General features: G+C 39.8%; 2 protein-coding genes and 1 pseudogene across 2 annotated transcripts in view; 2 read left to right on the top strand and 1 right to left on the bottom strand.

Moving 5' to 3' along the window:
• LOC127154401 (alpha-2,8-sialyltransferase 8E-like) overlaps positions 1 to 14,823 on the top strand; it is a 29,632-nt pseudogene extending 14,809 nt beyond the window's left edge.
• A 9,612-nt stretch (positions 14,824 to 24,435) lies between these two features.
• On the bottom strand, positions 24,436 to 26,536 carry LOC127154965 (serine/threonine-protein kinase pim-3). The gene is made up of 6 exons (XM_051096854.1): positions 26,461 to 26,536; positions 25,822 to 26,100; positions 25,605 to 25,687; positions 25,451 to 25,501; positions 25,002 to 25,374; positions 24,436 to 24,912 (listed from the first exon to the last, which is right to left on the bottom strand). The coding sequence occupies exons 1-6, from the start codon at positions 26,483 to 26,485 to the stop codon at positions 24,473 to 24,475; spliced, it is 1,251 nt and encodes a 416-aa protein (XP_050952811.1). The 5' UTR covers positions 26,486 to 26,536; the 3' UTR covers positions 24,436 to 24,472.
• A 329-nt stretch (positions 26,537 to 26,865) lies between these two features.
• Positions 26,866 to 26,894, top strand: part of LOC127154400 (uncharacterized) — a 4,532-nt gene continuing 4,503 nt past the window's right edge. Inside the window, exon 1 of the mRNA XM_051095895.1 lies at positions 26,866 to 26,869. Coding sequence (XP_050951852.1) covers positions 26,866 to 26,869 — 4 coding nt within the window. The remainder of the gene's footprint in view (positions 26,870 to 26,894) is intronic.

Here is a 26,894-nt window from a genome sequence, read left to right as displayed (position 1 = left end):
CTGCTCACCCTCAGCCCACCACCTGTGCAGTGGGTTCGCCGCGGGTCTGCCAGCTTCCATCGGCGTCAGGGCTGGAGGATCCCTCAGCTCCGCCTCCAGCCTCAGAGTCCAGAACTCCGCCTCGGCCCTCCGACCCTGCGGCTCCACCACGGCTCTCAGCGCCCTCGTCTCCATCGTCGCCCATCGGTCCACCAGCTCCACCGGGCTCCCTCGTCTTTCCGGCTCCGCCCTGGTCGGTCGTCGGCCCTTCATCACCTCAGGACTCTATTCCTCCGGCTGCGCCTCGTCACTCCGTCCCACCGGCTCTGTGGACCTCCTCCCTCCCTCTGGCACAGCCTCCATCCTCTGTCGCTCCGGCTCCGCCGCGGACCTGCGGATCTCCGCCTACGCCTCGGTCGCCAGAGCCTAGGGCTCCGCCTTGGCCCTCCGGATCCTCGGTGTCGCCCTGGATCTTCGGCTCTCCGTCTCCGCCTCGGGCTCCTCCGCCAGCGGCTCCGCCTCCGTCGGTCGCCCCCCTGGAGTCGTCAGCCTTTTCTCCACCATGGCTCCTCCCTCCGTCGGCTCCACCGTGGGTCGTCATGATGGCTGTGGTCTGGGTCTCGCATGGCTCCTCCTGCTCCGGGTCCCTCCTGAGTTCTCCCTGGCTCCTCCCTCCGTCGTCACCACCCTGGACTTTGTTTATTGTCCTCCTCCCGGAAGACCGTCCGCCACCAGAGCCTCCTCCCACAATGACTTTATTATTTCCACTCCCTTTCCACGCCGCGAGGTCGCGCCTTCCGGGAGGGGGGAGTAATGTCAGAGTTCTGTGTGCCGTTTGGACTGTTTATGTTTGTTTTTCCCATTGTGCCCATATTTGGTTCTTCCTGTCCTCATTTTGTCCTGATTAGTTTATTTACTACACCTGTCTGTGTCTTAATCACCACCCTTTATAAGTCTGCTTGTGTTTTGAGTTTGCTGTCGGTCCTTGACGTTATTTGGATGTGTGTGGATTATCGTTCTGTTCCTGCCTGTTCCTGCCTGTTCCTACTAAGAGTTATATTAAATTGTTATTTGCATCGTATCTCGTCTCTCGACTCATCTATCCAGCACGTACCGTGACAGACGCCACAATTAAAATGTCACCGTGAAATAAGCAAATCAGGTAACACAGTCAAAAATACCCTCCTTTATGGCCTCACCCATTGGTATGGAAACTTGTATTACTGTTTTACTGTATTACTGTATACACCCCACCCCACAACACCTCTCTCTCTCTGAAAACTGCACCTGTTCTCCTCCTTACACTAAAGTCGATTTCACAGATGAATTATGGCATATATTAAATGGATCTTGAGACTGTTAACTGTCATAATAATACTGAATTGCGTGATTTTGTTCTACTACAGGGAGAGTAACACCTCTGGGTAAGAAAGATATTTGATCCTTTATTTATGATTTTACTGATGGTAGCTCCTAGTAATATATATATTATATATATATCCTATATATATATATATATATATATATATATTTTTTGCTCACTAATTTCATTGAATTAATTTTAAAGATGTAATCCTGTTTTACAGGACAACAGATTCTTTGTAATGGTAGATAAGGTCTTGAAATAGCCTAGTTTTGCCCGTACAGTCTTTTTTATTACATTTTAACACACATGAAGTACTCTTGTGCTCTGTAAAACAAGCTGAGCTGCACAGAATTGTCTGGATAATTTTAATCATTATTGTATAAAAGGTAACCAGACACTTACTAAACAAACCTGTATAAACTATCCTTCTAAATGACAACAATTGATCAGCTGTAACAGGTGGTTGCACATTCTATGTTTATATGTAATTTGATTGAAATGTTAAATCTAAACTTATACCCTTGACATAAATTTTAGTGGATGAACAACTAAAAATGAGGAACTAGTTTCATGCAGCTCAAATTTGTTATGAGTGTGTTAATGAAATGTTTGTTCTTTTTCGTGAGAGATGGGACGAGAAATGATTTTTCTCAGTTGCGCTGTGCAACAGTTCGTCAGACGTTTTCTGTCATCACTCCAGCAAGGTGAGTACAGCACTTCACCTACATGCATTTTAAATATATTTATGTAATTCATTTAATTTATGTTTTCATCATTTCAGAGCCCTACATTCTATAGATTGTTCTTAATTATCATTTACAATTTTTTAAAATGAACACTCTCTTTCTGTTAGCATTAATTTTAGTACTGATATGACAAGCTTCTCTGAGAAAGTCTCTGAGTTATTGAGCTGCCCATACAAGTCCGAAATCACCCAGAAGGAGCTCAAAATGTGTGTCTATCTAAACATTCTTTAGTAATGACATTTTTTTTTCAGCTGTTTATACACAAAATCTTTACTTGTCACACATTTTATGAAACATGACACTCAAACACCAGAACCACACACCAAATCTGCAAAACCATATAATTCTCGACCTTTTACTCAGTTTTCAATTTTATAAAACACTTTTTGCAAAACACACAATTCTCTATGAAACACACAAAAATCGAACAGGAAGTATTTTGATTTTCTTTGCCAAACACAACCAATCAAAATGCCACACTAATTCATCAGTGCTTCAAACTAACTCTTCACCCTTGTGCAAACACTTATTACTTTACTTAACACCAACCAATCACGGCTTTAGAATAAGCCTTGAATTAGGCTTTGGAATAATCACCTTTTTGCAAAATTATGTTTGGTTTCTGTCCAAATACACATGGTTGATATACACTACCAGTCAAACGTTTTTGAACCAAGCAAAAGTCTCTTCTGCTCACCAAGCCTGCATTTATTTGATCCAAAGTACAGCGCAAATAGTAATATTGTTAAATATTTTTTACTATTTAAAATAACTGCATAAAATGTAATTGCTGTGATCAGAGCTAAATATTCAGCATCATTATTCCAGTCTTCAGTGTCACATGGCCCTTCAGAAATCACTCTAATATGATGATTTGCTGCTCAAGAAACATTTATTATTATTGTTGTTATTATTATTATTATTTTATCAATATTTAAAACAGTTATATTCATCAAAGAAACCTGAAAAAATTCTGCTCAGCTGTTTTCAACATATTAATAATAAATGATAAATGAATAAATGATTATTCAACAAAATAATGAATGATTTTTGAGCAGCAAATCAGAATATTAGAATGATAAAACAGTTTTGAAAGTAAGGAGTGAAAATTACATGATCTAGGACCTTTATACAGACCTTTATATCACAAGATTTCTGAAATGGAAACGGGACATTTCATGTTTAAGTGGTCAAAAATATCATTAAAATCTATTTATGAATTAAAAAACAGGGATAACACATTTTTGAATTTTTAACTGTTGTGAGTTCCTACATTATTAGAATTACAGTTTTTCTGAAATGCTAAAACACATTTTTTGAAAACATAACTCATTTTCTTATTTTGCTTCAAAACCATTTCACCTGTACTCAAAATCAAACAAAGCTTTCAAATCATACTCAATTAGTCAATAATATACGCACTACAGATCATTCATTAGACACTACATCAAAAAATTTAGCAATAAAAAAATACAAAAACATACACACACTCAAAAAAACATACACACACTCAAAAAAACATACACACACTCAAAAAAACATACACACACTCAAAAGAAATCACACCTAAGTTTGGAAAAAAAAAAAAAACAGGAAAAATACCCTGAACCCCTGAGTCTTCTGGCAAAATCAAACAATCACTTCAAAACCATTTCAAAATCAAACAAAGCTTTAAAATTATACACATATTAGTCAATACTGTACACACTACAGATCATTCATTAAACACTACATCAAAAAATGGAGAACACAGTGGCCAGTGCACGTAGTTATAAAAAAAAGAATGTTTACTGTATATAGTAATTATTTTGCAATAAAAAGATACATAAACACACAGACTCAAAAAACATACACACACTAAAACAAATATCACACCTAAGTTTGTCAAAAAAAAAGAAAAAAGAGAAATACTCACATACACATATATATACATACATATATATATATATATATATATATATATATATATATACATACATAAATGTCTATCTATCTATCTGTCTGTCTGTCTGTCTGTCTATCTATCTATCTATACTTATACATATGTGTGTGCATTTTTCCTTTGTTTTGTTACTTAGGTGTGAATATATATATATATATATATATATATATATATATATATATATACATAAATGTCTATCTATCTATCTGTCTATCTGTTTGTCTATCTATCTATCTATACTTATACATACACTGTGTGCAGAATTATTAGGCATGTTGATATTCTGGTCATATTTTTTTTCCAAACACATTTTACCAATTCCAAACCACATCAGTCTTAATAACTACTGTCAATTTTGTATTTAATCATTTATATGTGATATATAATTGTCCGTGAAGGCTGGAAGTGAAAAACTCCTTATATTCAGGTGTGCAGAATTATTAGGCATGTTTTCGTTTACAGCTAAAATGAGCCAAAAAAGATATTTAACCCAGACTGAAAAGTCCAAATTATTAAATGCCCATAAGAAGAATGCAATACTAATGCATTACAAGAATTTGCAAAGTTAAGTCTTGACCATTGGACAGCGAAATGCTTGTTGAGTCTGCATGGTCAGAAAAAACAGGTGGAGAAGAAAAGATGGATGTTAACTGCAAAAGAATTAGGAATTAAGGTGAAGAATTAGGTGTGACACCATCAAAACTGTGTCATTAATTATGCACACCTCCCAAAACTTACTGCCAGATTTTGGAAGATAAATTCTTGAATCAGAGGTACAAGAGGATGTGATGCTTGTCCTTCAAGAGTCACTCTCAACTCATCTGTCTATAAAGCCTATAGAAAAAAAAAAAAAAAAAAAAAAAAAAAAAAAAACTGTCTTCATGTATTTCACAACACATCAGCTTGTTATTCTTATTAAGTCAGGGGCATTTTTTAGGATTTTCTACCAAGCAAAGTCTCTGAGAACCTGACACATTGCACTTCTGAAGACTCCAGGTAGGTTGCAGTTCTGGAAAATGGTGGCGCTGGAGAACTGGAAACGGTTCCTGATGGTGTCACACCTAATTCTTCACCTTAATTCCTAATTCTTTTGCAGTTAACATGCATCTTTTCTTCTCCACCTGTTTTTTCTGACCATGCAGACTCAACAAGCATTTTGCTGTCCAATGGTCAAGCCTTAACTTTGCAAATTCTTGTAATGCATTAGTATTGCATTCTTCTCATGGGCATTTAATAATTTGGACTTTTCAGTCTGGGTTAAATATCTTTTTTGGCTCATTTTATCTGTAAAAGAAAACATGCCTAATAATTATGCACATATATATATGTGTATTCACACTCTTCTGTACCTCTCAGACTGACAGATGCACCCGTGCCTTCTGTGCACTTTAGCTTATATTTTGTATATTTAAATATTTAGAAACAATTGTGAAGAATTTTGAATTATTGTGTAAACGATGAATGCAGTGTTGCAGTCGTGCTTAACGTTTGCTTTCTTGTGTCATCACAATTTCATCACAGGCCAAGTTGTGTCTTAGTGAGTGAGAATGTGTTTAGTATTTTGCAAAAAGAGTGCATGAGATCTGCAAACAGTGTCTAAACTTGTTTAAGGTTTTGCAGAAAGATTGATTTATTTGACAAATTGGTTTAGGCTATTGAGAAATTGGGTTAGAGTATAGTTTTAGCAAGTGTGAAGAACTGTAAAGATACATAAACATACACACACTCAAAAGAAATCAGAAGTCACACTAAGTTTGGTAATTATATATATATATATATATATATATATATATATATATAAAAAAAGGAAAAATAAACCCATATGTATGAGTATAGATAGATAGATAGATAGATAGATAAATATATAAATATATATGATTGTTTTTATGATGATGGTTTTTATACTGTACAAACTATATTTTCTATTGCCCTACACCAACCATACACCTAAACCTACCTATGTTTTTTCAGTGTGTGTATGTTTATGATTTATGTATCTCTTTAATTTCAAAATAATTACTATATGCAGTAAACATTTTTTTTTTGTTACTACATGCACTAGCCACTGTATTCTCCATTTTTTGATGTAGTGTCTAATGAATGATCTGTAGTGTGTATAGTATTGACTAATGTGTGTGTGATTTGAAAGCTTTGTTTGATTTTGCCAGAAGAGTCAGGGGTTCTGTGAATTTAGTTTGAACATTTGGATTTGTGTTTGAGGTTTTGAGAAAATGAGTGATGGTTTAAAAAAATGTGTTTCAGAATTTCAGAAATTCAGAAATGTGAAATTAGCATTTGAGAAAAACTGTATTGTCAACTGTAATTATACATGTCTGATCAAGATATTCATGTCCTTCAGGCTTATTTAAAAACTATATGGGTGTACCTTCACCGTGTAATTTAGTTAAGACAGGTGTGTCAAATTTACACTCAAAAAAATATTTCAGCCCTTAACTTAATTCAATTACGTACAAAATTTCCATGCATTTAGATTACGTAGTTTTAATTTAAACAAATCAATTAAACTTAATGTGATTCAAATGCATCAGTCTTACGTAAATGAAACAGGTAAAGTTGATGTAATAGTTCCCAGTGTTAAACAAACCCTGCTCAGTGTTCATGTGTTTCCACACTACAGAGTGTTCAAGTAGCATTGACACAGTGTTGGAGTTAAGGAGATCATTATGTCATGATTGACCAATAATGATGAACACCTGCTGTTTACAAGCAGAATCATCGAAGGAAAGAGAAACACAAGAATCAGCCACAGCCAAAGATAAAATGAACTTAAATAAATGAGGACATTAAATCTCTGATTAAACAACTCCACAAACAACATTACAGTTTGACTTGATTTCTGTCATATATCTATAAATATTATTTCAGAACATCTAAACAGAGGTTTAGATGTTTTATTTTTTTATTCTTTTTTAAAGTTTCAATTGACCTCATCATGGCGAACAGGGTTTACTTTAGTTGGACTCTTGACTTTTGATTTTTTTGTGTTAATTTTTTTGGCTGTTGTAATTATGTGTACATTTATTACAACAAAATAAAAAAGCCAAAAAGAAGTCTGATTAGGTGTTTTTGGTTAATTTTTATTGTTTGTTAAATCATTATCATCCAGTGGCATGATGCACTGATCTCATGCAGTGGTTAGTCTATTATTTTCATAATGTTTACAACAGGTGTATGAACTATTATGGATGTTTATCTTATACACTAAATCTTGAAATCTACAGCATCAGTTTGACACACAGACATCAAGAATCAGCATTTGAATCTCAACAATGGTGACATTCAACAGCTGCATGCTGGGTAGCAGCAGAGTACAAATCTCACCCATGACTCCCAGCATGCAGCTGTTGAATGTCACCATTGTTGAGATTCATATGCTGATTCTTGATGTCTGTGTGTCTAAGTAATACTGCAGATCTTAAAGTAGTAATAGTAACAGTTCATACAACTACTGTAAATATAATGAAACTAAGAGGTAAACCACTGAACAATATCAGCAAATCAGGCCACTTGACAATGATTACAACATCAATAATAATTAACCAAGAACACTTAATAAGGATCCTTTTTTCTGCGCTATACAAATGTGCTCTACGAACACAATTACAGCAACCAAAGAACAAAAAAAAACTATACTAAGAAAGTCAAGGGTCCAGAGCCCAACTAAAGTAAACCCTGTTTGCCATGATGGTGAGGTCAAATGAAACATTTTTTAAAATAAAACATCTAAACCTCTGTTTAGACGTTCTCAAATAATATTTGTGGATATACGACAGAAATCAAGTCAAACTGTAATGTTGTTTGTGGAGTTGTTTAATCAGAGATTTAATGTCTTCAGTTATTTAAGTTAATTTTATCTTTGGCTGTGGCTGATTCTTGTGTTTCTCTTTCCTTCAGTGATTCTGCTTGTAAACAGCAGGTGTTCATCATTATTGGTCAATCGTGACATAATGATCTCCTTAACTCCAACACTGTGTCAATGCTACTTGAACACTCTGTAGTGTGGAAACACATGAACACTGAGCAGGGTTTGTTTAACACTGGGAACTATTACATCAACTTTACCTGTTTCATTTACGTAAGACTGATGCATTTGAATCACATTAAGTTTAATTGATTTGTTTAAATTAAAACTACGTAATCTAAATGCATGGAAATTTTGTACGTAATTGAATTAAGTTAAGGGCTGAAATATTTTTTTGAGTGTACTGCATGTCATTTCAAACTACAAATTTTCTTTCATGAAACCCCAAGAAGTCCTGCTCTTGTTCACAGTGTTAATGAAAGGTGACGACGCCTTTGCCTGGTCCACATTCCTTTTAATTGTAAGCAAAAATGCAGACGTTCAGCTAAATGTTTCTTTGTGTGTTCCATTCAAGAATGAAAACCATACAGTTAGAATGACAGGGGGATAAAGGCGATGACAGAATTTTTGATGAACAATTTGTTTAAAATGTTGATGCAGTTCAATAGAGTGATAGACAATATGCCAGAACATTAGAAGGCACTATTTTAAATTATACATTTTAAACTATATATTGTATCATTATTACTTAGTATAATTTTATTTTTCTCTATTGCTGTCTCTCTTCCTCTCTACATAAGAGCGTTGCTGCGTTCCTGTTGTAATGCCACAGACTATTTATACCTGACAAAGCAAAACACAGCTGTGCATCAAATAATACCCTATGAGTATGATGTATATCCCAACTACAAAATGAATAAAGCACTTCACAACATGCTACCTGAGGTATGTGTCATAGTTTTAGCTGTATATCTGATTTTTTTTCACAACTATATCTTCAAGTGATTGTTCACTCAAGAATTAAAAAAGTAATCATTTACTCACTCTAACATGTAGTTATAATTTCTGTTTCCAAAGACTGTAGTGTGTATTTCCTTGTTTTCTTAGTTTTTGTTTACTTTGTGTTAGTCAGTAGTTTGTTTACACAGTAACATGATTATATTGTTCACCTGTGTATTTTTTTTTTGTAGTTTTAATTAGCTAAATAATTTGCTATACTGTATCTTCCAGACTACAAATTGCGTTTTTTAATCTTCTGAAACATGCTGATTTATATTCCAAAGTAACTAATAATGCATTTAATGTCAAATAAGCAAAACGTAAACACCTCAAAAGCAGGCACTTCAAGATTTCTATAAAAATATTTCTCATGTCTGTGTGACAAGTAGACAGTAACGCTGAGTTTTTTCATTTAAAGAAGAGGTTCATAGAGACCAAGACGGGAAGCACATTTAGCTTGTTTTCTTTATTTTACAAAAGTACAGCGTTTTAGTGTTATTTTAAAGATACACAAATAAAAATAGGCTGTTTTGAATGATGTCTTGCTCTTATCTGACGATATCACATCTTTCTGCTGATATAAGTGTTCACGCCGACGCTTTTTGCGTACGCACAACATATCAGTTCTAGCATTTCAAACTTGACATCTCAGCCTCATCAACTAAATGAGACAACTAAACATACAAAAGGTATGTGGTGACTTATCATTTGCACCAGTAAAACAATCACATTATGTTCATTACTCCCACCTACATTAAGGTTAGGCTTTAACACTGTTATCATTATGAAGGGGTCCTTGGAAAACCCTCTCCCTTGTAAGGGGTCCCTGTCTCCAAAAAGTTTAAAAACCTCTGATTTACATGACCTCAGTTTCCTTAGTTCTTTGTCAAGTCTTTGTGTTAGTATGTAAAACTGTTGTGGTCTTCCTTGTTGGATTGCCTTCTTTATTAATAGAAGTAATTAAGCTGCACTTTGATCCACGTCCGCTCTGCTTACCTGCCCTACTGTAACAGACCAGTTTAAATGCTTTTTTGAGATTTGTATCAGTGAGTTTTTGGACTTCACCTGTTAGATCCAAAATTCTAAGGCTGATGGTACACGGGGCGAGGTGAGACACAGTGCCCATGACCGATCTGAAGTATAGGAATTTGTTGCCATTGTCAATGGGAAAGTGCCCAAGAAACATTGCTCTAAAAAGTTGCCTTGTGTATTATCAGCCTAACAATTTCCTTTCTCTGAATTTAATAATTTAAAACAGAAAATCTCCTCCCTCATTTATGGGCCTCAAGGAAGATTTATTGACTTGGTCCTCTTAATGAGAGGTTCCTCTTTCACCATGGTTGAGACAGAGGATAGAGAGATAGAGGAGTACCCAAACCCATACTGTGGTGAATTTATTCTTCGCACAGATTCACACAGGCACCAAATGTAATGTGATTTCTGAAGCTTTATTCAGGAAAATGAAAAATGGAAATGAGGTAAGCTCATCAAAAACACCAAGCTTGTTGCTTATGGCAGTAAGAAGATACCCACAACAAGCTTTGTTGCTTTTCACTTGCCACTCATCTGAAAGAGTTTATTACCTCTCATTCCATGTGGTAAAGATAAATGTGCAACCATTGATAGGACTACCAGACTGTTTACAATGATATGGTAAGCTTCTAGAAACATATTCCAGTTGTTAAATCTCCACGCAAAATCACGACAACCATACATGGCAAGGTCAAAGAAAGACTAAATTATTACAGAATTTTTTGGTTTTATATATAAAATTATTTTGTTTCAAGATAACATTGTTAATTTTGACAGCCCTAAAATGTTGTCAAATATTTAGTCCCTCAAGAACTCCACTTGGAAAACTCCTGATCTAATGCAATGAAATTTATTTTGTGTGTGGCCAAAAACTTACCAGGCCGCTGCATATATGATAGAAAATGTATAATGGACTCCTTACTTTTGTTTGAAGGCATTTCCCTGGAGTGAGCATCGTCTGGGTCGGTGTGCTGTGGTGGGCAGTGGAGGGATTTTGAAGAACAGTAATTGTGGAAGAAAGATTGACAGTGCTGACTATGTGATCAGGTAGAACTGCAATACCTTACTATATGCTTAAAGACTATTCTGACGCTGTCATAGAAATATCAGAATGCTGCTTTGCCAGTTAAATTGAAGGAACAGAATTATTATTATTTTTATTATTATTATTGTTGTTGTTATGTTTATTGTAAAACTACATTCTTGAATATGTCAGCCCAGCAATTCCCTACATTTTATTGTAATGTTTGTTAATGTAGGCTATAGCATTGAGACAATACTAGTACCAACAATGTCACTGCCAACTCTTCAGGCATTAGTCTTTTGATGGTTTTGCTATTTCGTAAGAGATCATATATCATCTCAGACCTTGCCTTTGGATTTAACCATTTTGTAAATGAAAGCTTTGTCAAGTTTCTTTCAGCATAACATACTGCACATCTGTATTTGAAAAAGTATCTTAACCAGTAAAGATTTTTCTGTTTCTTGCAGGTTTAATATGGCTCCCATTAATAACAGTGATGTTGGGCTAAAGACTGATTTGCTGTTTTTTTTGTTTGTTTGTTTGTTTTTCTTTTTGTAGTATAGAATGCAACAGTTCTGGAAGTAAACATCCCAATTATTTTATCCATAAGGGAATTGGTTTTTAACAATAACTTATAAACCTTTTAAGCCTTCCTATTTAAGTTAAATAAGTCATATGATGCCATTTTCAAAGATCATGATTTTGTGTATTGAGTGTAAGAGAATATGTTAATGTTCAAACACTGTAGTAAATTTTGCTTTTGCCAACTTAGGGAGGCGAAATAGTGTAGTGATGGGTACGTAATGATTTTTGGATCACGTGTCAGTTAATGTGTGGAGTTATGAGTACATCACAGAAGAAAGATTGGTGGGATCTCTAACTTGTAGAACCTCTTACTGTATTATCAACACAAGAAAGACACAAGTTGTAATAAAATAAATTTTATTAACAAAAGATACACAAGAGTAATCAACAACTACTAAATGAATACCATGAATGAAAAATGAATAAAATGCATAAGATGCATAAAAAGCAAGTAATTATTTTGGAAGTTGCTATGTCAGAGCTATGTTATCTGAAAAGGTAAACTGTTGCTACTCTGAAACAAATAAGGTGAAGAAGCTCATTATGCATCAAACAAATACGTGTAAGATTTGTTATCAGCTGGAATCAGCTATATAATATCTAATGAAACTTAAAAACATCATATACTGATAATATACAATAATGCCAAGATCTCTGGAAGAGGTTTGTAAGTGATATTTACATTCTCTGTGGTTGAGTGAGCAGTCCGGTGGCTGTGACTTCATCCATTCGTTGTGCTGGTAGCAGTACAGCGGGGGAAAGGAGCAGGAATCCATTTTGACAGCCTTGAACATGAAGCGCTGTAGGATGCTGAACTCCTGGAGCACCAAAGGGTCCTTAGATCTGGAACATGCAGATGTGACCCTGGAGTAGGTGCTGAAGGTCCTTAGCTTGGAACACGCAAGCAAAAGTACCTGAAGTGAAGGTTTTCTCACCGGAGTGTAACCTTATTGCAAATGTCTGTGTGTCTTCTGTCTCTCTGGGCTAGAGACTCAGAACTTAATTAATCCGCTTCGTCTCTCTAGGATGGAGACTCAGGGTGTGTTGCATCTGTTGTTATCTCGCTGGACGAAGACTCTAAACGTAGATTATCTCTTTCCTCACAGGCTGGAGGCTCAGAACATGGTTGTGTCGGTTGCTGCCTCTAATGCTGGAGACTCAGACTTGGTATCTGTTGTTGTCTCACCCTCGCGGGTCGCAGACTCAGAACTGATTGGTCTGTTAGTGTCTCTTGGACGTGCCGGAGACTCAGAATGAAGGTGATCTGTTGCAGTCTTCCTGGACTAAAGACTTGGAACTTTGTTGTTCTGTTTGTGTCCCTTCTTTGCAGGACTCAGACTCTGCTGTTGTCTCACCCTTGTGGGGCTCAGAACGAAGGTTGTCCTGTTAGTGTCCCTTCTTTTACAAGTAGCAGACTCAAACTTAGGTGATCTGTTAAATTCTTTTATTTGACAGTACTCAGACTCAGAACGCTGGTGTTTCTGCTATTGTCTCACCCTCGCAGGCTCAAACTCAGAACAAGGAGTGTCTTTTGGAAGGGTACCTTTATCCCTTTTCGATGAGGAGGAGATTGCAATTTGGGGCTTCTCTATTTCCATGCTGTGATTGGCTGGTTCCATCAGAGTGGGGAAAACGTGTTGGCCCACCCTTCTTTCCGCCTGTGGAATTTATTTGCATAGCCCAAACACAAAGTTAGAAAAGTGGCAATGTTACGAACGCGTTAAGTCCAAACATGATGGGAAAAGATTGAACTGTCATGCATGCAATCATTTGTCCATTAACAGAGTTTGTGTAACATGTTGCACTACACATTGCTGTCACAAGGAATACTTATTTCTCTGAATAAGTATAAGATGTGTGTGTTGTAGTGTGCATCAGTTTTAAGGTATGAAAACATAGTTGTGAATGGATTTGGATGGATCTTTGTGATCTCTCTCTGTTTCACCCACTGCTGCTGCATCTGGAGGTCCTAAGGAATTTTTATGGTCCGTCACAGGCCAAAACCTTAGAAATCAGTCTCAAGGTGGGTGGAGGGCAGAAACTGCATTTTGACTAATAGGAAGATCTGTCCTTCCTGGGCTTTGTACCAAAGGTCTTCTTCTAGCCCTCTAAGAGGTGTCTGGCTGTTGTCCTGGCATCTTTATCTGATGGTGTTGGACAGTTTGCTTATGTTAGTCCACCAAGATCCAATCCAAATGTAGCAAACCTTTGTACATTATCGTGGTCAGAGAGGGGCCCGCCACAAACTGGGCCCTGGAATGTGCTGTCCACTACAACACATTAGTTGTCACGTACTGTACATTATTGTAGATCTTCTATGCCCAGCATCACACCTTCTTTTTTGTGTATACATTTAAGTGGCATTATGCAAATATTTCCAGTGATGTAGATGTGAGGGAAAATTCAATCAAGGCAACATAACACTCTAAAGAAAAAGGAAACCATGAAGACACATCACATTACCACTATAAATATTTGTATGCATAACCCCTCCAGGTTCTACAGACTTGAAAGGCTCAGCCTTTAGCGCAAATCGCTAGTGCGCCTTTTGAGGCCAGTGGAATGAGGTTTACTCACACAGCTCCTACTAGCTGGCCTCCATTACATATGCATAATATGGATATTTTCAGTAAGTGAGCAGGCACTGTTGCATTGTATTGAATTCATTGCTACTTGTATTTTGCTACTTGTTTGATGCACTTGATGTATGTGTCACTCACTTAAGAGGATCTTTTTAGTTACAGTGATTCCTTAGAAGTTTTGGGAACTACATTGTTTATGTGTGCTTGAATGTCTGTCTATAAGGTCCAACGAGTGTGTTTTAATATGTTGATGGTTTTATGTGTCTCTGCAGTTACAGAAACGCGCTAAGGAAACCAGGTCCATTAAAGCAACGTGTGAGTGTGTATAGTAACGCATCTCTACTCATGCCTGCGTTTGCAACCCCATTAAACACTCGAGCATCAATCACTGCTCTTAAAGCGCTCTGGTCGCCGAGTCCTCAGCTGCAGGTCGTCTTCTTCAGCTCCAGCTACCTCAAGGCACTGGACCGTTTCTGGAAAGGCCGTGGCCTGAAAGAGAGATTTTATGTGAATTAATGTGGCTCTAGAGCTGTGTGATCATGTGGATGTTTATGGATTCTGGCCATTTTCCATCAGTCTGGAGAAGCAGACAATTCCACATCACTATTTCGACAACAGTATACCTAAAGTTAGTGTTCACTCCATGCCAGAGGAATTTCTCTGCTTACTACAGCTCCACAGTCAGGGGGCGCTAACACTGCACCTGCAGCCCTGCTCATGATTTGCTGTTTTCCTGTTGTCTAAAATGTGCTTTAATGTTTTATAGGTATTTCTAGGTATCCACAAGTTTCCTGGGGGCGATACTGTAAAAAAGAACGTGGGTACAACTTCCGGTGAGGTGCCGGACATAGTATACCATATTTTGTGGTATTTTGTGTGCTAATTAGCGAAGAGGCTAAGTGTTTTTATACCATTGTTTACTTTGTAAAGATGCACACCTTTATGAGAGATGACATTACGTTCTTATGGACGACATATATGCTTTTTGAATTTGTGTTATTAGCAAGTTTGGATCGCTAAACCTTGAATGACTATCAACTAGTGAAATGACATTTGAACCGAGACTTAAGAGACTGTGTTAAAGCCTCAATTTGAGGCTTATTAACAGAAATCACTTTCGTAGAAGCCTCAGTTATTGTCCAGTCATGTGCGCGATTCGCTTTGCGTGTCCTAATGTTCGACCCCCAGATCTTACTTTGCCAGTACATTTTCATTGGGACCTATTTAATAATTAAATTTTTAAATACCCAGTCATACAATATTTAGAATACAAATTATTTCAGGAAAATTAAATATATGTCATACGCAATTAATATATGTGTACATTATTCTTATATTGCATCATATGGATATTAATACTGGCATTTAATGGCACTATTCAATGGGTAAATTAATTTATCAGAGTCAGAAATTCAACAAACAAACACACACATGGTTAGGCTTTTATTTGTGCATATAACATGGACTGATCTATAGAAATTGTGGTGAATGCGTCTTCCGATGGAGCTTTAGTCTTTTCTCTGCTTTATTTTTAACTAACCACCAGTTTGCGCTGTTTTCGAAACTCTCGAAGCATTGAATCTTGTCCCGAAACAGTCAGAGGAAAGTCTCAGTGCTTCACAAGGCTTTATTTGCCCGTCACTCGTCAACTGTTTAATGAATAAGTGTCACATCCTGCTTGTTTACTTTGAACCGGAAGACGCTCCCACTTTTGACGCAAGGCCTCATGGGGCGTAGGAAACTTGTGGATAGAAACTAATCCTTTCCATGAAATTTACATGCTGTCTCCTGATCTTTACGCACTTCACTGGCTTCAGGTGCACTTGATGTGTACATGATAAATAAAATAAAATTTAAATAAAATTAATTTTACAATCATTATTACCACTTTGCTCATTGTGTGTGTGTGTGTATTTAACATATTGACACTGAAATATCTCATGCAGCTTAGTGTAATGAGCAGCATAAACCTGTTGTCCAACAAAATACAGTTTTTACTCCAAACCAGCTCCACCTCACAATCACTGCTGTGTAGAGTCTGGCTCCAAGTAACATCATCAGTGCAAGATGGCAGCAGCCATTTCTGGGACATTATGGCATCTTTTTTTTTAGCATTGGAACAAAGTAGAGTTTCATCTTTGGTCTTTTTTACAGTCTGTGCTTCTAACTCAATGTCAGTCGGAGACTTGAAATAACTACCTTCTGTGAGGTGATGTGGCTTTTTATCACAGAATGAAGCAGAAAGTGTTATTTTATAGTATTTTGTGCTGTAATAAATGCTATGGTGCGGTGGCCGAGAGAGCTTAACACGCTGCAACTTAAGAAAACACACGCAAAATAGAAAAAGCACCAGAAAATTAAAGGAGAAGTCCACTTCCAGTACAAAAATTTACAGATGATGTACTCACCCCCTTGTCATCCAAGATGTTCATGTCTTTCTTTCTTCAATCATAAAGAAAACATGTTTTTTGAGGAAAATATTTCAGCATTTTTCTCCATATAATGGACTGATATGGTACCCCGAGTTTAAGGCAAAAAAAAAAAGCTCTAAAATGCTGCCTTCGGAGGCAGCATTTCAAGGCAGGAAGGCATTAAGGCACGTCCGAATCCAAATTCTGCTTCACTTCCTGTCTCCGGAGGTACCTTCTTCTGATCAAATTTTGAAGGCAGCATAGATGTATCCTTCGCTGCCTTAGATATCCCACAATTCTGTGCATTCCATTCGGTTGAGCTAAAAAAAATAAATATGGCGTCTGAAAGTTGGGTTTGGTGGTCAGTTTGTGTGCAAATGTATATTTCTGACTAATTTTTTGCACTTTTGATGTTATTTCTAGCGAGAAATCAAAATTATAGTATCTAAATATTTGTTCAGTTATCATCAAAACTCGTTCTATTTTGATGTAGATAATTAAACTGTTACGCTGCCTCAGAAGCCTGTCCGAAATCAGTTTCGTGAGGTGCCTTCGTGCAAAAACGCTGCCTGCAAAGTCATTGACTGATAAGGCAGCGAGGCAGCAAGTCAGCTGTCTAGGCTTTCAGATGCAGCCTAAATGCGGCTTCAAATGATCCCAAATGTGGTTGTAAACTATCCCAGCTGAGAAAGAAAGGGTCTTATCTAGCGAAGCAATCAGTTATTTTCATAAAAATAATGCAATTTATATACTTTTATTCTTAAACGTTCATTTTGTCTTTCTCTCCCTGAACTCTGTGTATTCTGACTCAAGACAGTTAGGGTATGTCGAAAAACTCCAATCGTATTTTCTCCCTCAACTTTAAAAATCATTTCAAAATCATCCTACATCACTGCAGAAGTACCGACACAGTCTTTGCAAAGTGAACATGCAAAGATCATCAAACACCCTTAACAAAAAGGTAAAACAGCAATATAGGATGATTTTCAAGTTGAGGGAGAACATGAGATGGGAGTTTTTCAACTTACCCTAACTGTCATGAACCAGAACAAAAACGGAGTTCAGGGAGAGTAAGACAAGACAAGCATTTAACATTAAAAGTATATAAATTGAATTATTTTTATGAAAATAACTAATCATTTCACTAGATAAGACCCTTCTTCCTTGGCTGGGATCGTTTACAACCGCACTTGGGATCGTGTCACGAATCTGGTCAGTGTCCCGCTGTCCGCTCACCGCCAGATGTCACTCTCGCCCTGTCACACACAGACTGTTGCACCACACCCCGGACTGCATTCCCCATCAGCCATTGCACATCACCCGCGACCAATCAGCGGCGCTATAAAAGCCCCGGTCTTTCCACTTGCAAACCACGGATTGTTGTTATTGTTGTATTCCCATTGTTAATGTTTTCCTAGTTTCTTGTTCCTAGTTCCTAGTTTTTGTCCTCCCGCCTGGTTATCTCTTTTTCGACTGTCTAGCCGCCTGCCTTTTCGGACTATCGCTCGTCTTACTGGACTATTCTCTCGTCTCGCCTCCGACATTCCTGTTTACTGTTGTCTGACCCTGCCTGCACGACCATGTATCTGTCTCGTCCATATAATAAAAGCTCGCAAATGGATCCGCTCGCCTCTCGTCGTCACTCCCTGTAACAGAACAATCCGACACAACAGGATCCAGCAGCTTCACCTCCGGACAGTCAACAGATATGGACACAGACAGAACACTTTTCAGGATCAAACAGGGATCACACACACTGGATCGTTACATCCGTGAGTTCATTTCTATTTCCAATTATTCCACCCTACCGGACTGTACTAAGATTGAGATGTTCTGTGATGGCTGAACTTCCTAAGGCAAGACAGAGAAAGCTGTGTTTCCAGTGTCAGGTCAACGTTCATGAACTTTGCTGTGGTTCCTGTGTGGGGTCAAATTACAGCTGTCGCTTGGCTGTCTCAAGTCCCACCCGCACGGCGGTCATGCCGGAGCACGATCCCACAAACACGTTTGCCGCCTGGATCACTCGTGAAATGGCGGCCGTGCAGGAGTGCGCTCAAGCTATGGCGATAGCCGCGGAGAGGGCTCACCTAATCGCGCCGACAGCTGCGCCCGTTCACAAGATGGCAGCCGCGTCGGAGCGCGTTCAAGATACAGCAGCGACAACAGAGCCTGTGCACAAAATGGCGGCGACTGCTGTGCCCGTTTGCAAGATGGCGGCGGCGCCGGCGTGCACTCACAAGATGGCGGCGACGGCGGAGCCAGTTCACAAGATGGCGGCGAAAACAGAGCTCCGTCACGTCACAGCTGCCATATCAGAGCCATATAAAGTTACAGCGGCATTTCCTGAGTCAAGTCAAGTTCCCAAGTCAAGCCAAGTTGCAGCTGTGTTTCCTGAGTCAAGTCAAGTTTCTGAGTCAAGCAAGATTACAGCTGCTGTTCCGGTGTCAAGTCAAGCTGGAGCTGTGTTTCCTGCATCAAGTCAAGTCAGAGCTGCTCTTCCTAAGGCAAGTCAGATTAAAGCTGTGTTTCCAGTGTCAGGTCAAGCTACTACTGTGGTTCCTGTGTCAAGTCAAATTACAGCTGTCGCTTCTGTCTCAAGTCAAGTTACAGCCATCATTCCCGAGTCAAGCACTGTCAAGATGGCTGCCACGCCAGAGCCACTGCACAAGATGGCCGTCGCGCCAGAGCCACTGCACAAGATGGCCGCCTTCCCAGAGCCTGTTCACAAGATGGCCGCTGACTCCAAGTCATGCCACAAGATGGCCGCCATCCCAGAACCTGTGGTCAGCACCCGGACGCCACCTGTGGTCATGATGGCCCACGTGCTGGACACACCCCTAATGACGGTATGGGCAGCTAAAGTGGCGCTCCTTCATGTCGCGGCGGCTACCCTTGAGTCAAGTCAAGACACAGAGTCAGGTCAAGCCAAAGCTGTCGTTCTCCATGAGTCAAGCCAAGTCACAGCTGTTCCCCACAAGTCAAGTCACATTACAGTTGTTGTTCCTGAGTCAAGCCATGTTGTTCATGAGTCAAGTCCCATTACAGCGGATCTCCATGAGCCAAGCAAGGTTACCGCAGATCCTCATGAGCCAAGTCAAGCTGCTGCTGTTATTCCAGAGCCAAGTCAAGCTTCAGCCACTGCTCCAGAGTCAAGTCAGGCTACAGCTGAAGCCGCCAAGTCCAGTCAAGCCGCCAAGTCCAGTCAAGCCGCCAAGTCCAGTCAAGCTTCCAAGTCCAGCAATGTCAAGGCTGTCGTTCCTGAGCCAAGTAAAGTCATTGTTAATCTTCACAAGCCAAGTGAAGTCAGGGCCGCTCCTCCTGAGTCAAGCAAGGTCACAGCCGTGGTTCCTGAGTCAAGTAAGGTCATTGATCTTCACGAGCCAAGTCAAGTCACAGTTGATGTTCACAAGCCAAGTCAGGCCTCAGCCAGTCACCACGAACCGGGTCAAGTCACCATTGATCCTCATAGGCCAAGTGAAATCATCGCTGGACTTCACGTGTCAGATCAAGTCACAGCAGCACTTATTGAGCCAAGTCAAGGTATTGCTGTTGTTTCAGAGTCAAGTCACGTCTCGTCTGACCTTCCAGAGCCCCGTCACGTCTCGTCTATCTGCCCAGAACCTCACCATGCCCCGTCCGACGACCCTAAGTCAAGTCACATCTCGTCAGACATCCCAAGATCACGGCCTATCATGATAGCCAGCGTACTGGACCCACCCCAACCTCCCGCTGCTGCTCTTCCTTTAATGGCGGTTGCCATTTGGTGTGTGTGGGCTGCACACTGTGCCCCTGAGGCCACGTCTGTTCACAAGTCAGCTCCTGAGGTCACGTCTGTTCCCAAGTCAATCCCTGAGGCCACGTCTGTTCACAAATCAGCTCCAGTGGCCACGTCAGTTCATGAGATGACTCCAGAGCTCCCGTCTGATCTCAAGCCTGCTCCAGAGCTCCCGTCTGGTCTCAAGCCTGCTCCAGAGGTCCCGTCTGGCCTCAAGCCTGCTCCAGAGGTCCCGTCTGGTCTCAAGCCTGCTCCAGAGCTCCCGTCTGGTCTCAAGTCTGCTCCAGAGGCCTTCCCCATCAGAGAAGCTGCGCCATTGCCCCCAGAGGTGTCAGCATTTGCTGTAGAACCTCCTATGGGGGCGGCGTTATCCTTCGGTCTCTCTGCTTCTCTCCCTATTCTCTCTGCCTCCTCTGTCCCTGCTCTCCCCAGGTCCCAGACCATGACGCAGGTTCCTGTTCCGCCCCGGAGGGCTGCGGCGCCTCCTGTTCCGCCCCGGAGGGCTGCGGCGCCTCCTGTTCCGCCCCAGAGGGCTGCTGCGCCTCCTGTTCCGCCCCGGAGGGCTGCTGCGCCTTCTCCCCCTATTTTGTCTGCCTCCTTTGTCCTTGCTTTCCCCAGGTCCCAGACCGTGACGCAGATTCCTGTTTCGCCCCAGAGGGCTCTTGCGTCGCCTGTCCCGCCTCCGGCTCCGCCCTGGAGGGCTCTTGCGTCGCCTGCTCCGCCCTGGAGGGTTCCTGCTCTGCCGGTCCTGCCTCAATCACTGGGTCCTCCGCAGGGACCTGGTCCTCCAGCCCTCGCCCTGTCTCACTCCCGCCCCACCGCTCCCCTGGACTGTTATTCTGTTGGAGCGTCTGGAAGCCGCTCCTTGGGGGGGGCTATGTCACGAATCTGGTCGGTGTCCCGCTGTCCGCTCACCGCCAGATGTCACTCTCGCCCTGTCACACACAGACTGTTGCACCACACCCCGGACTGCATTCCCCATCAGCCATTGCACATCACCCGCGACCAATCAGCGGCGCTATAAAAGCCCCGGTCTTTCCACTTGCAAACCACGGATTGTTGTTATTGTTGTATTCCCATTGTTAATGTTTTCCTAGTTTCTTGTTCCTAGTTCCTAGTTTTTGTCCTCCCGCCTGGTTATCTCTTTTTTGACTGTCTAGCCGCCTGCCTTTTCGGACTATCGCTCGTCTTACTGGACTATTCTCTCGTCTCGCCTCCGACATTCCTGTTTACTGTTGTCTGACCCTGCCTGCACGACCATGCATCTGTCTCGTCCATATAATAAAAGCTCGCAAATGGATCCGCTCGCCTTTCGTCGTTACTCCCTGTAACAGATCGTTTGAAGCTGCTTAAATGGTGCTAAAAAAAAAAATAGTGCAAAACTGCATTTTGAAAGTTCAAAATCGGGGCACCATATCAGTCCATTATATGGAGAAAAATGCTGAAACATTTTCCTCAAAAAAACAATTTCTTTACGACTGAAGAAAGAAAGACATGAACATCTTGGATGCCAAGGGGCCCGTACATTATCTGTAAATCTTTGTTCTGGAAGTGGACTTCAAGGGCGGACTGGCCATCTGGACGTTCTGGAGAAGTGATGTTGACGGCCAACAAAAGGGAGCGCAAATGCAATCTATTTTTGCTAATACGAAATCGAAACTGATGCGAAGGAGAGTGGGCTCGTGATGGCAAGCAAAAGACGTGAAGATAAAGGCGGATGGGAGAAGCTAAAAATAAAAAAAAAATCTAACAGGTACATCAGGTTACCTTTGTTCACCTCTCTCACTATAGACCATGTAGCCTAAGCACTATAGTAAAATCCCAGAACAAGCCTAGTCCGAACGTTTGCTGCTATACAAACTTTTTTTTTTTCCCCTTAGAATGAGTGTGAAAAGAAATTTTCCACGAATGTTAAAGGTCAAGGTTGAGTAAGGATACATCACAGTTTTGTCAACTATATAATTGTTTTCACTGCCTTACTAGCAATGTGTGTTTATGCTTATGCACGCATATAATTAAATAAAGATCACATTTGTATCACTTGTGATGTTTGCTGAGCAAAGCTGAAACTGAAAAAAATGTTGCTGAATTAAATTCAATTATTATTAACTCCAAGGCCAGGTCAGGCCAAGCTGTCGTTTGACATGTTACAAACAAAAACTATAAAATGTATTAAATAGGCCTACAATATACGTTTTTTGATATTTTATATGTTTCCCTTAAATAATTCATTAAATAGCACAGGTATTACTGTTTTAATTGTAGCTTAAAAACGTATGGACTGATATACTGTTACATGACAGATTCCTATTGTGAACTATAGTCGCTGATCAGCTGTTCTGTTGTCGCATTGGTTTGGCTCAGTAGTTACTTCTGGTTGATTGAAAAATCACCGTCTCATGTCCGCCGGGAAACCGGTGACTGGAGACCGAACCTCGTGCGCTGTTCAACGTTTTGATGTTTGATACCATGAGATCTTTTTGATGATTTTTAGTCATTTTGATAGTCTGTGAGGGTTCGCTATGAAACCTAAATCTCAGTATGTCTTCACTTCTTGCATTTTTAAAACACATATGTCCACATTTTTACTTTTTAATTGATCAAATTGACCTGAAACTAAGATGTAAGACCGGTGATATTTTAATTGCCATGAATGAATATGATTCTATTGCTATTTATGCCTACATAAAAAAAAAAAAAAGAAAGCGATACAAATTAGATTTCATTTCAGTAGTTTCACTCCGTTTTTACACCCCAATATAAACAGATGGAGCTCAAACATAATTTTTACACTCCAAAAACTCCAAATATCTTTTCATTTTCCTGAATTTCCCATATTTATTTGTAAAATATGTCACTGGCAGCCTATTCATACAAATTTATCTACAAGTTATTTATTTGACTTTTAATTTATTATTTACAGTAGACTGAGATGGGTGAAACTTAACACTTTCTGTTTTCAGGGTGACCGTGTCAGTGAAGCTGACAGAATGAAACTGACCATACATACAGACTGAGAGATATATTGCCATATTGCTCTGTCATTTTCTCCATAAACTCTTGTACAGTGATTTGTCCTCACAACACTGACACATCCAACAAAAAAACTATATATAAACTCAGAATTCAGAGGAAAAATCGCCAGAATACAAGCTCAGAATTTGCTCAAATAAAAGTCCTAATTCTATGTTTCTACCTCGCAACTCTGAGAAATAAAATTTGAGTTTATTACAGGATTGTAATGCTGGAATTTGATGAGGTGTGGAATGGGATTAGTGCTGTAAACCTTCAATGAGGGTTTAACAAGTGAGTGAACAGAGTCGCCACAAAACCTTGATCTTTTCTTATTTGTGAGGTCAATATTTTTACATTTAGTGATTATATTGTTTTTTAAGGAAACTTTAACAGTTTAATAGTTACACAGTTTAACTCTGCTGAATGAGCAAATAATGTCAGATAATTTCAAATCTGCTGTACTGCATATTAATTTGTACTAAAATGTCTAATGTACAGTATTATCATAGTTCACCATGTTCCTGTTGTATCCTAAGCCTTAGAAATAGTAATATAACATATACACACATTAAACCACTGTCGGTGTCTCTACAAACACACTATAAAAGATAAAAATGACCATATTATGGGTTGATCTTTTACGTTAACAACATCCAAAACAGATATTACATTTCAAAGTTGAACATGATTTCTTGTTCCATTTCCCCATCCTAAGTTTTCAAAAAAAAATGCATTATGCTAGTTTACATCCTGAAGTACTTTGACCACACGCACTAACCATTACCCTACTAACGTATAATGTTATTGTCTTTAGTTTAAAGTGATTTCCATTCTACATATCACCACCTAGTGAACTTATTTGATTTAATTTCTTGGTCCTTTTCCCTGTCCTATACATTATGCTAGTTTACAATCTGTCCCAGTCTGTTCCTGCTATACTTATTTACACACTGTTCCATTTTTTCTCCTTTTTCTCTGCTCTAATTGTGAAAAAAGGACATATTTTTCTACTTCAGCTGATCTCTGGGTCTGGCTTTTGCTAGTGCTGTGTGTTCAGCAGCTCCAGTATCCACACAGAGCCCCTCACAGACTGAAGCAGACATTAGTCCATGTTCACTCCTCTTTCTGAAGGTGATCAGGAAGCTGTTTTCTCTGCACTTCCTGTGTCACTCCTGCTCACCCTACACAAATAATCAAAAGCATTTATCTAGTCTGATCCTAACAATACAATCCAGCCATGACTGCTGTGATTCAGGTAAGTGTGTGTCACTGGCCACCTGTTCAGTGTGTAACCAGGGGTGGCTCTCAATGTCGCCTAAACTGGGCCGATCTGATGCCGATGCACTGAGACACCAGCGAATCAGCTGACGGCACTCTGTTACACACAACACAGTCTTAAGAAACACAAAACAACACACTTCACCTGGATCTAGGTGTGATTTCTGTGTCTTGCCTGTAGACAGCTCTCTAGGGAAGTGCAGTCTACTTTTGGAGGTGACCCGCCGTGCGCCTCTGAAGGGGAAACAGCTGCATAAGATGTTGTAGAGCGTCACCCCCACTGACCAAACCGTAGCCGGTCCTGCATGATAGCGGTGCTGCCGAAACCACTCAGGAGGGGCGTATTCAAGAGTGCCTGAATACAAACATCCAATCAAAACAAATTTCCATTGGTTGATCACCAAAAGGTTCACAAACAGATCACTGTAGTGAGATCAAACTAACCTGCAAAGTATTTGTAAGCCGAGTCTTTCAGCAGATCTCCACAGCCGAAGTCCAGCAGCTTGATGTCATGGGACTCTGTGGAGATCAGCAGGTTCTCGGGCTTGACGTCCCGGTGCAGGACTCCACGGCTCTCACAGTGTTTCAGAGCGGTGACCAGCTGCAGCAGGACCTTCTTAGCCAGACTCTCATCCAGAGATCCGTTCTCCTCACAGAAACTCTGGAGATCTTGGCAAGGAACTGGACGCTCCAGGATCATAATGTAGCGTCTACGACGGTCAAACCACTCCACCAGCTGCAGGATGTTGGGGCAGGCAGGAGCTGAATTGACCATGGTCATCAATGCCACCTCCAGCGGCAGCCGACCATGGCCTTCCTGCAGTGACGAATCATCCATTATAACCAGAGCTGAATGCAGATGAGACAGAACAACAGATTCATGCTGAACTTACAACTTTCAGCGTCTCGGGCGTCCTGCTTTTAGAAACATACTTGATGGCGACCTGTAAACAGATAACCCGCAGTAAATCACTCTGAGTAATGACATCCACTGTTATCAACATTTCTAAAAGCTGTTTGAATGAAGGATGGAGGAAAATGTCTTACTGGCAGTCCGTCAGACCTGCGGATCCCAGCGTACACAGAGCCAAATCCACCTTGTCCCAACAATGGGCCCTTTGCATACGCTTCTACAACATAAAAGATCACAAGAAATGTCTCTGAGAGAGAATATGTTGCAGTATCTAAACCTTTAAAAGCAACTTTAATGCAGCCGAAGAACATTTTCTGAGCCAAAGCATCTTTCTTATAAGGCTATTCTGACCTCTGCGGGAGCGTTTGGCAGGTCTTCCATGTGAGGTGGACGGACGTTCATCCTCCTGGCTGCCACTCTGCCACTTCCTCTTCTTGTTTGGCTGATCTGTGGAAACAGAAACAGCCAAATCAGAAGGTAGAGGTGCTATAAATCCTGGTAGTTCTTGGCTCAGGGGCTGGTTTGGGTTGGACAGCGGTTTCTGATCACGATCACCAGAGCCACGTCTCCCCTCCTCCTGACCAGCCGTCTGGGTGAAAGCAGCACTCCTGGATCTGGAGCGGCCTGCGGCTAAAATATTACACACATCCAATACTTAATACTGTTTTATTAATAATTAATGTCAGTGGTCACATCACATTTGTTACTTATTAAGTTACTTATTTCTTTAAACTATCTTTTGAGTCTTCATTTGTAGTTGAGTAGGAATAAAACTCATATTTAGCATAACTTTTTTGAATCTGTTTAGAAAAGAAATGCAGTTTGTTTCAATTACATGGAATAAATTACACTTGATCACTTAGCCGGGACAAAAATTGAGACTGAATACGTTAACTTGCACAAGTTTCTTCACATTATTTAGTCAAACAATGTACATACCATAACATACCATAGCAGTAAATAGCCTAAATGACAAATTAAAACATTTACCTTGTCTTTCACCCATGTGAGCCATTGACAAGCTCCTCCAACCTCCTCCAAATAAGAAAGCACAAAAAAAAAATAAAAAAAATAAAAATAAAAAAAAAAAATTAAGAAAAAAATATAAAAATTAAAATAAAAATTAAATAAACTTAAATAAACTATTAAAATAAACTAAAAATAAGAAAGGAACAACAAAAGTGTCCACAGAATTAAGTTTAACTAGTTTCACAAATAAAACTCTCAAAGAAAATATTCGCCGATCTCCGCCTGAAATAGTCGTCTTCTTCTTCTTCTTCTTCTCCGTCTTCTTCTTCTTCTCAGGAATCCTCCGATGAACTTCAAAAAGCACAAGATCTGCACAGATTGTCTGAATTGTCAAATGTCTCCTCGTCTCACAACCAACAGATAGCGATGGGTTCGAGTGTTTATATATTCAGTCA

This window comes from Labeo rohita, chromosome 23, assembly GCF_022985175.1.
Source record: "Labeo rohita strain BAU-BD-2019 chromosome 23, IGBB_LRoh.1.0, whole genome shotgun sequence".
In the NCBI taxonomy this organism is placed as follows: Eukaryota; Metazoa; Chordata; class Actinopteri; order Cypriniformes; family Cyprinidae; genus Labeo; species Labeo rohita.
Note: the sequence above shows the minus strand (reverse complement) of the source record. Positions and strands in the feature narration are given on the sequence as shown.

What these genes read in the sequence shown, in the direction of transcription:
- LOC127154965 (XM_051096854.1), bottom strand. Translation starts at nt 26,485, where the DNA reads ATGGCTCACATGGGTGAAAGACAAG. An exon ending in GCAGGTCTGACGGACTGCCA is followed by an intron (nt 25,502 to 25,604) that starts GTAAGACATTTT and finishes ATCTGTTTACAG; the next exon opens with GTCGCCATCAAGTATGTTTC. An exon ending in GGCTTACAAATACTTTGCAG is followed by an intron (nt 24,913 to 25,001) that starts GTTAGTTTGATC and finishes GTTTGTATTCAG; the next exon opens with GCACTCTTGAATACGCCCCT.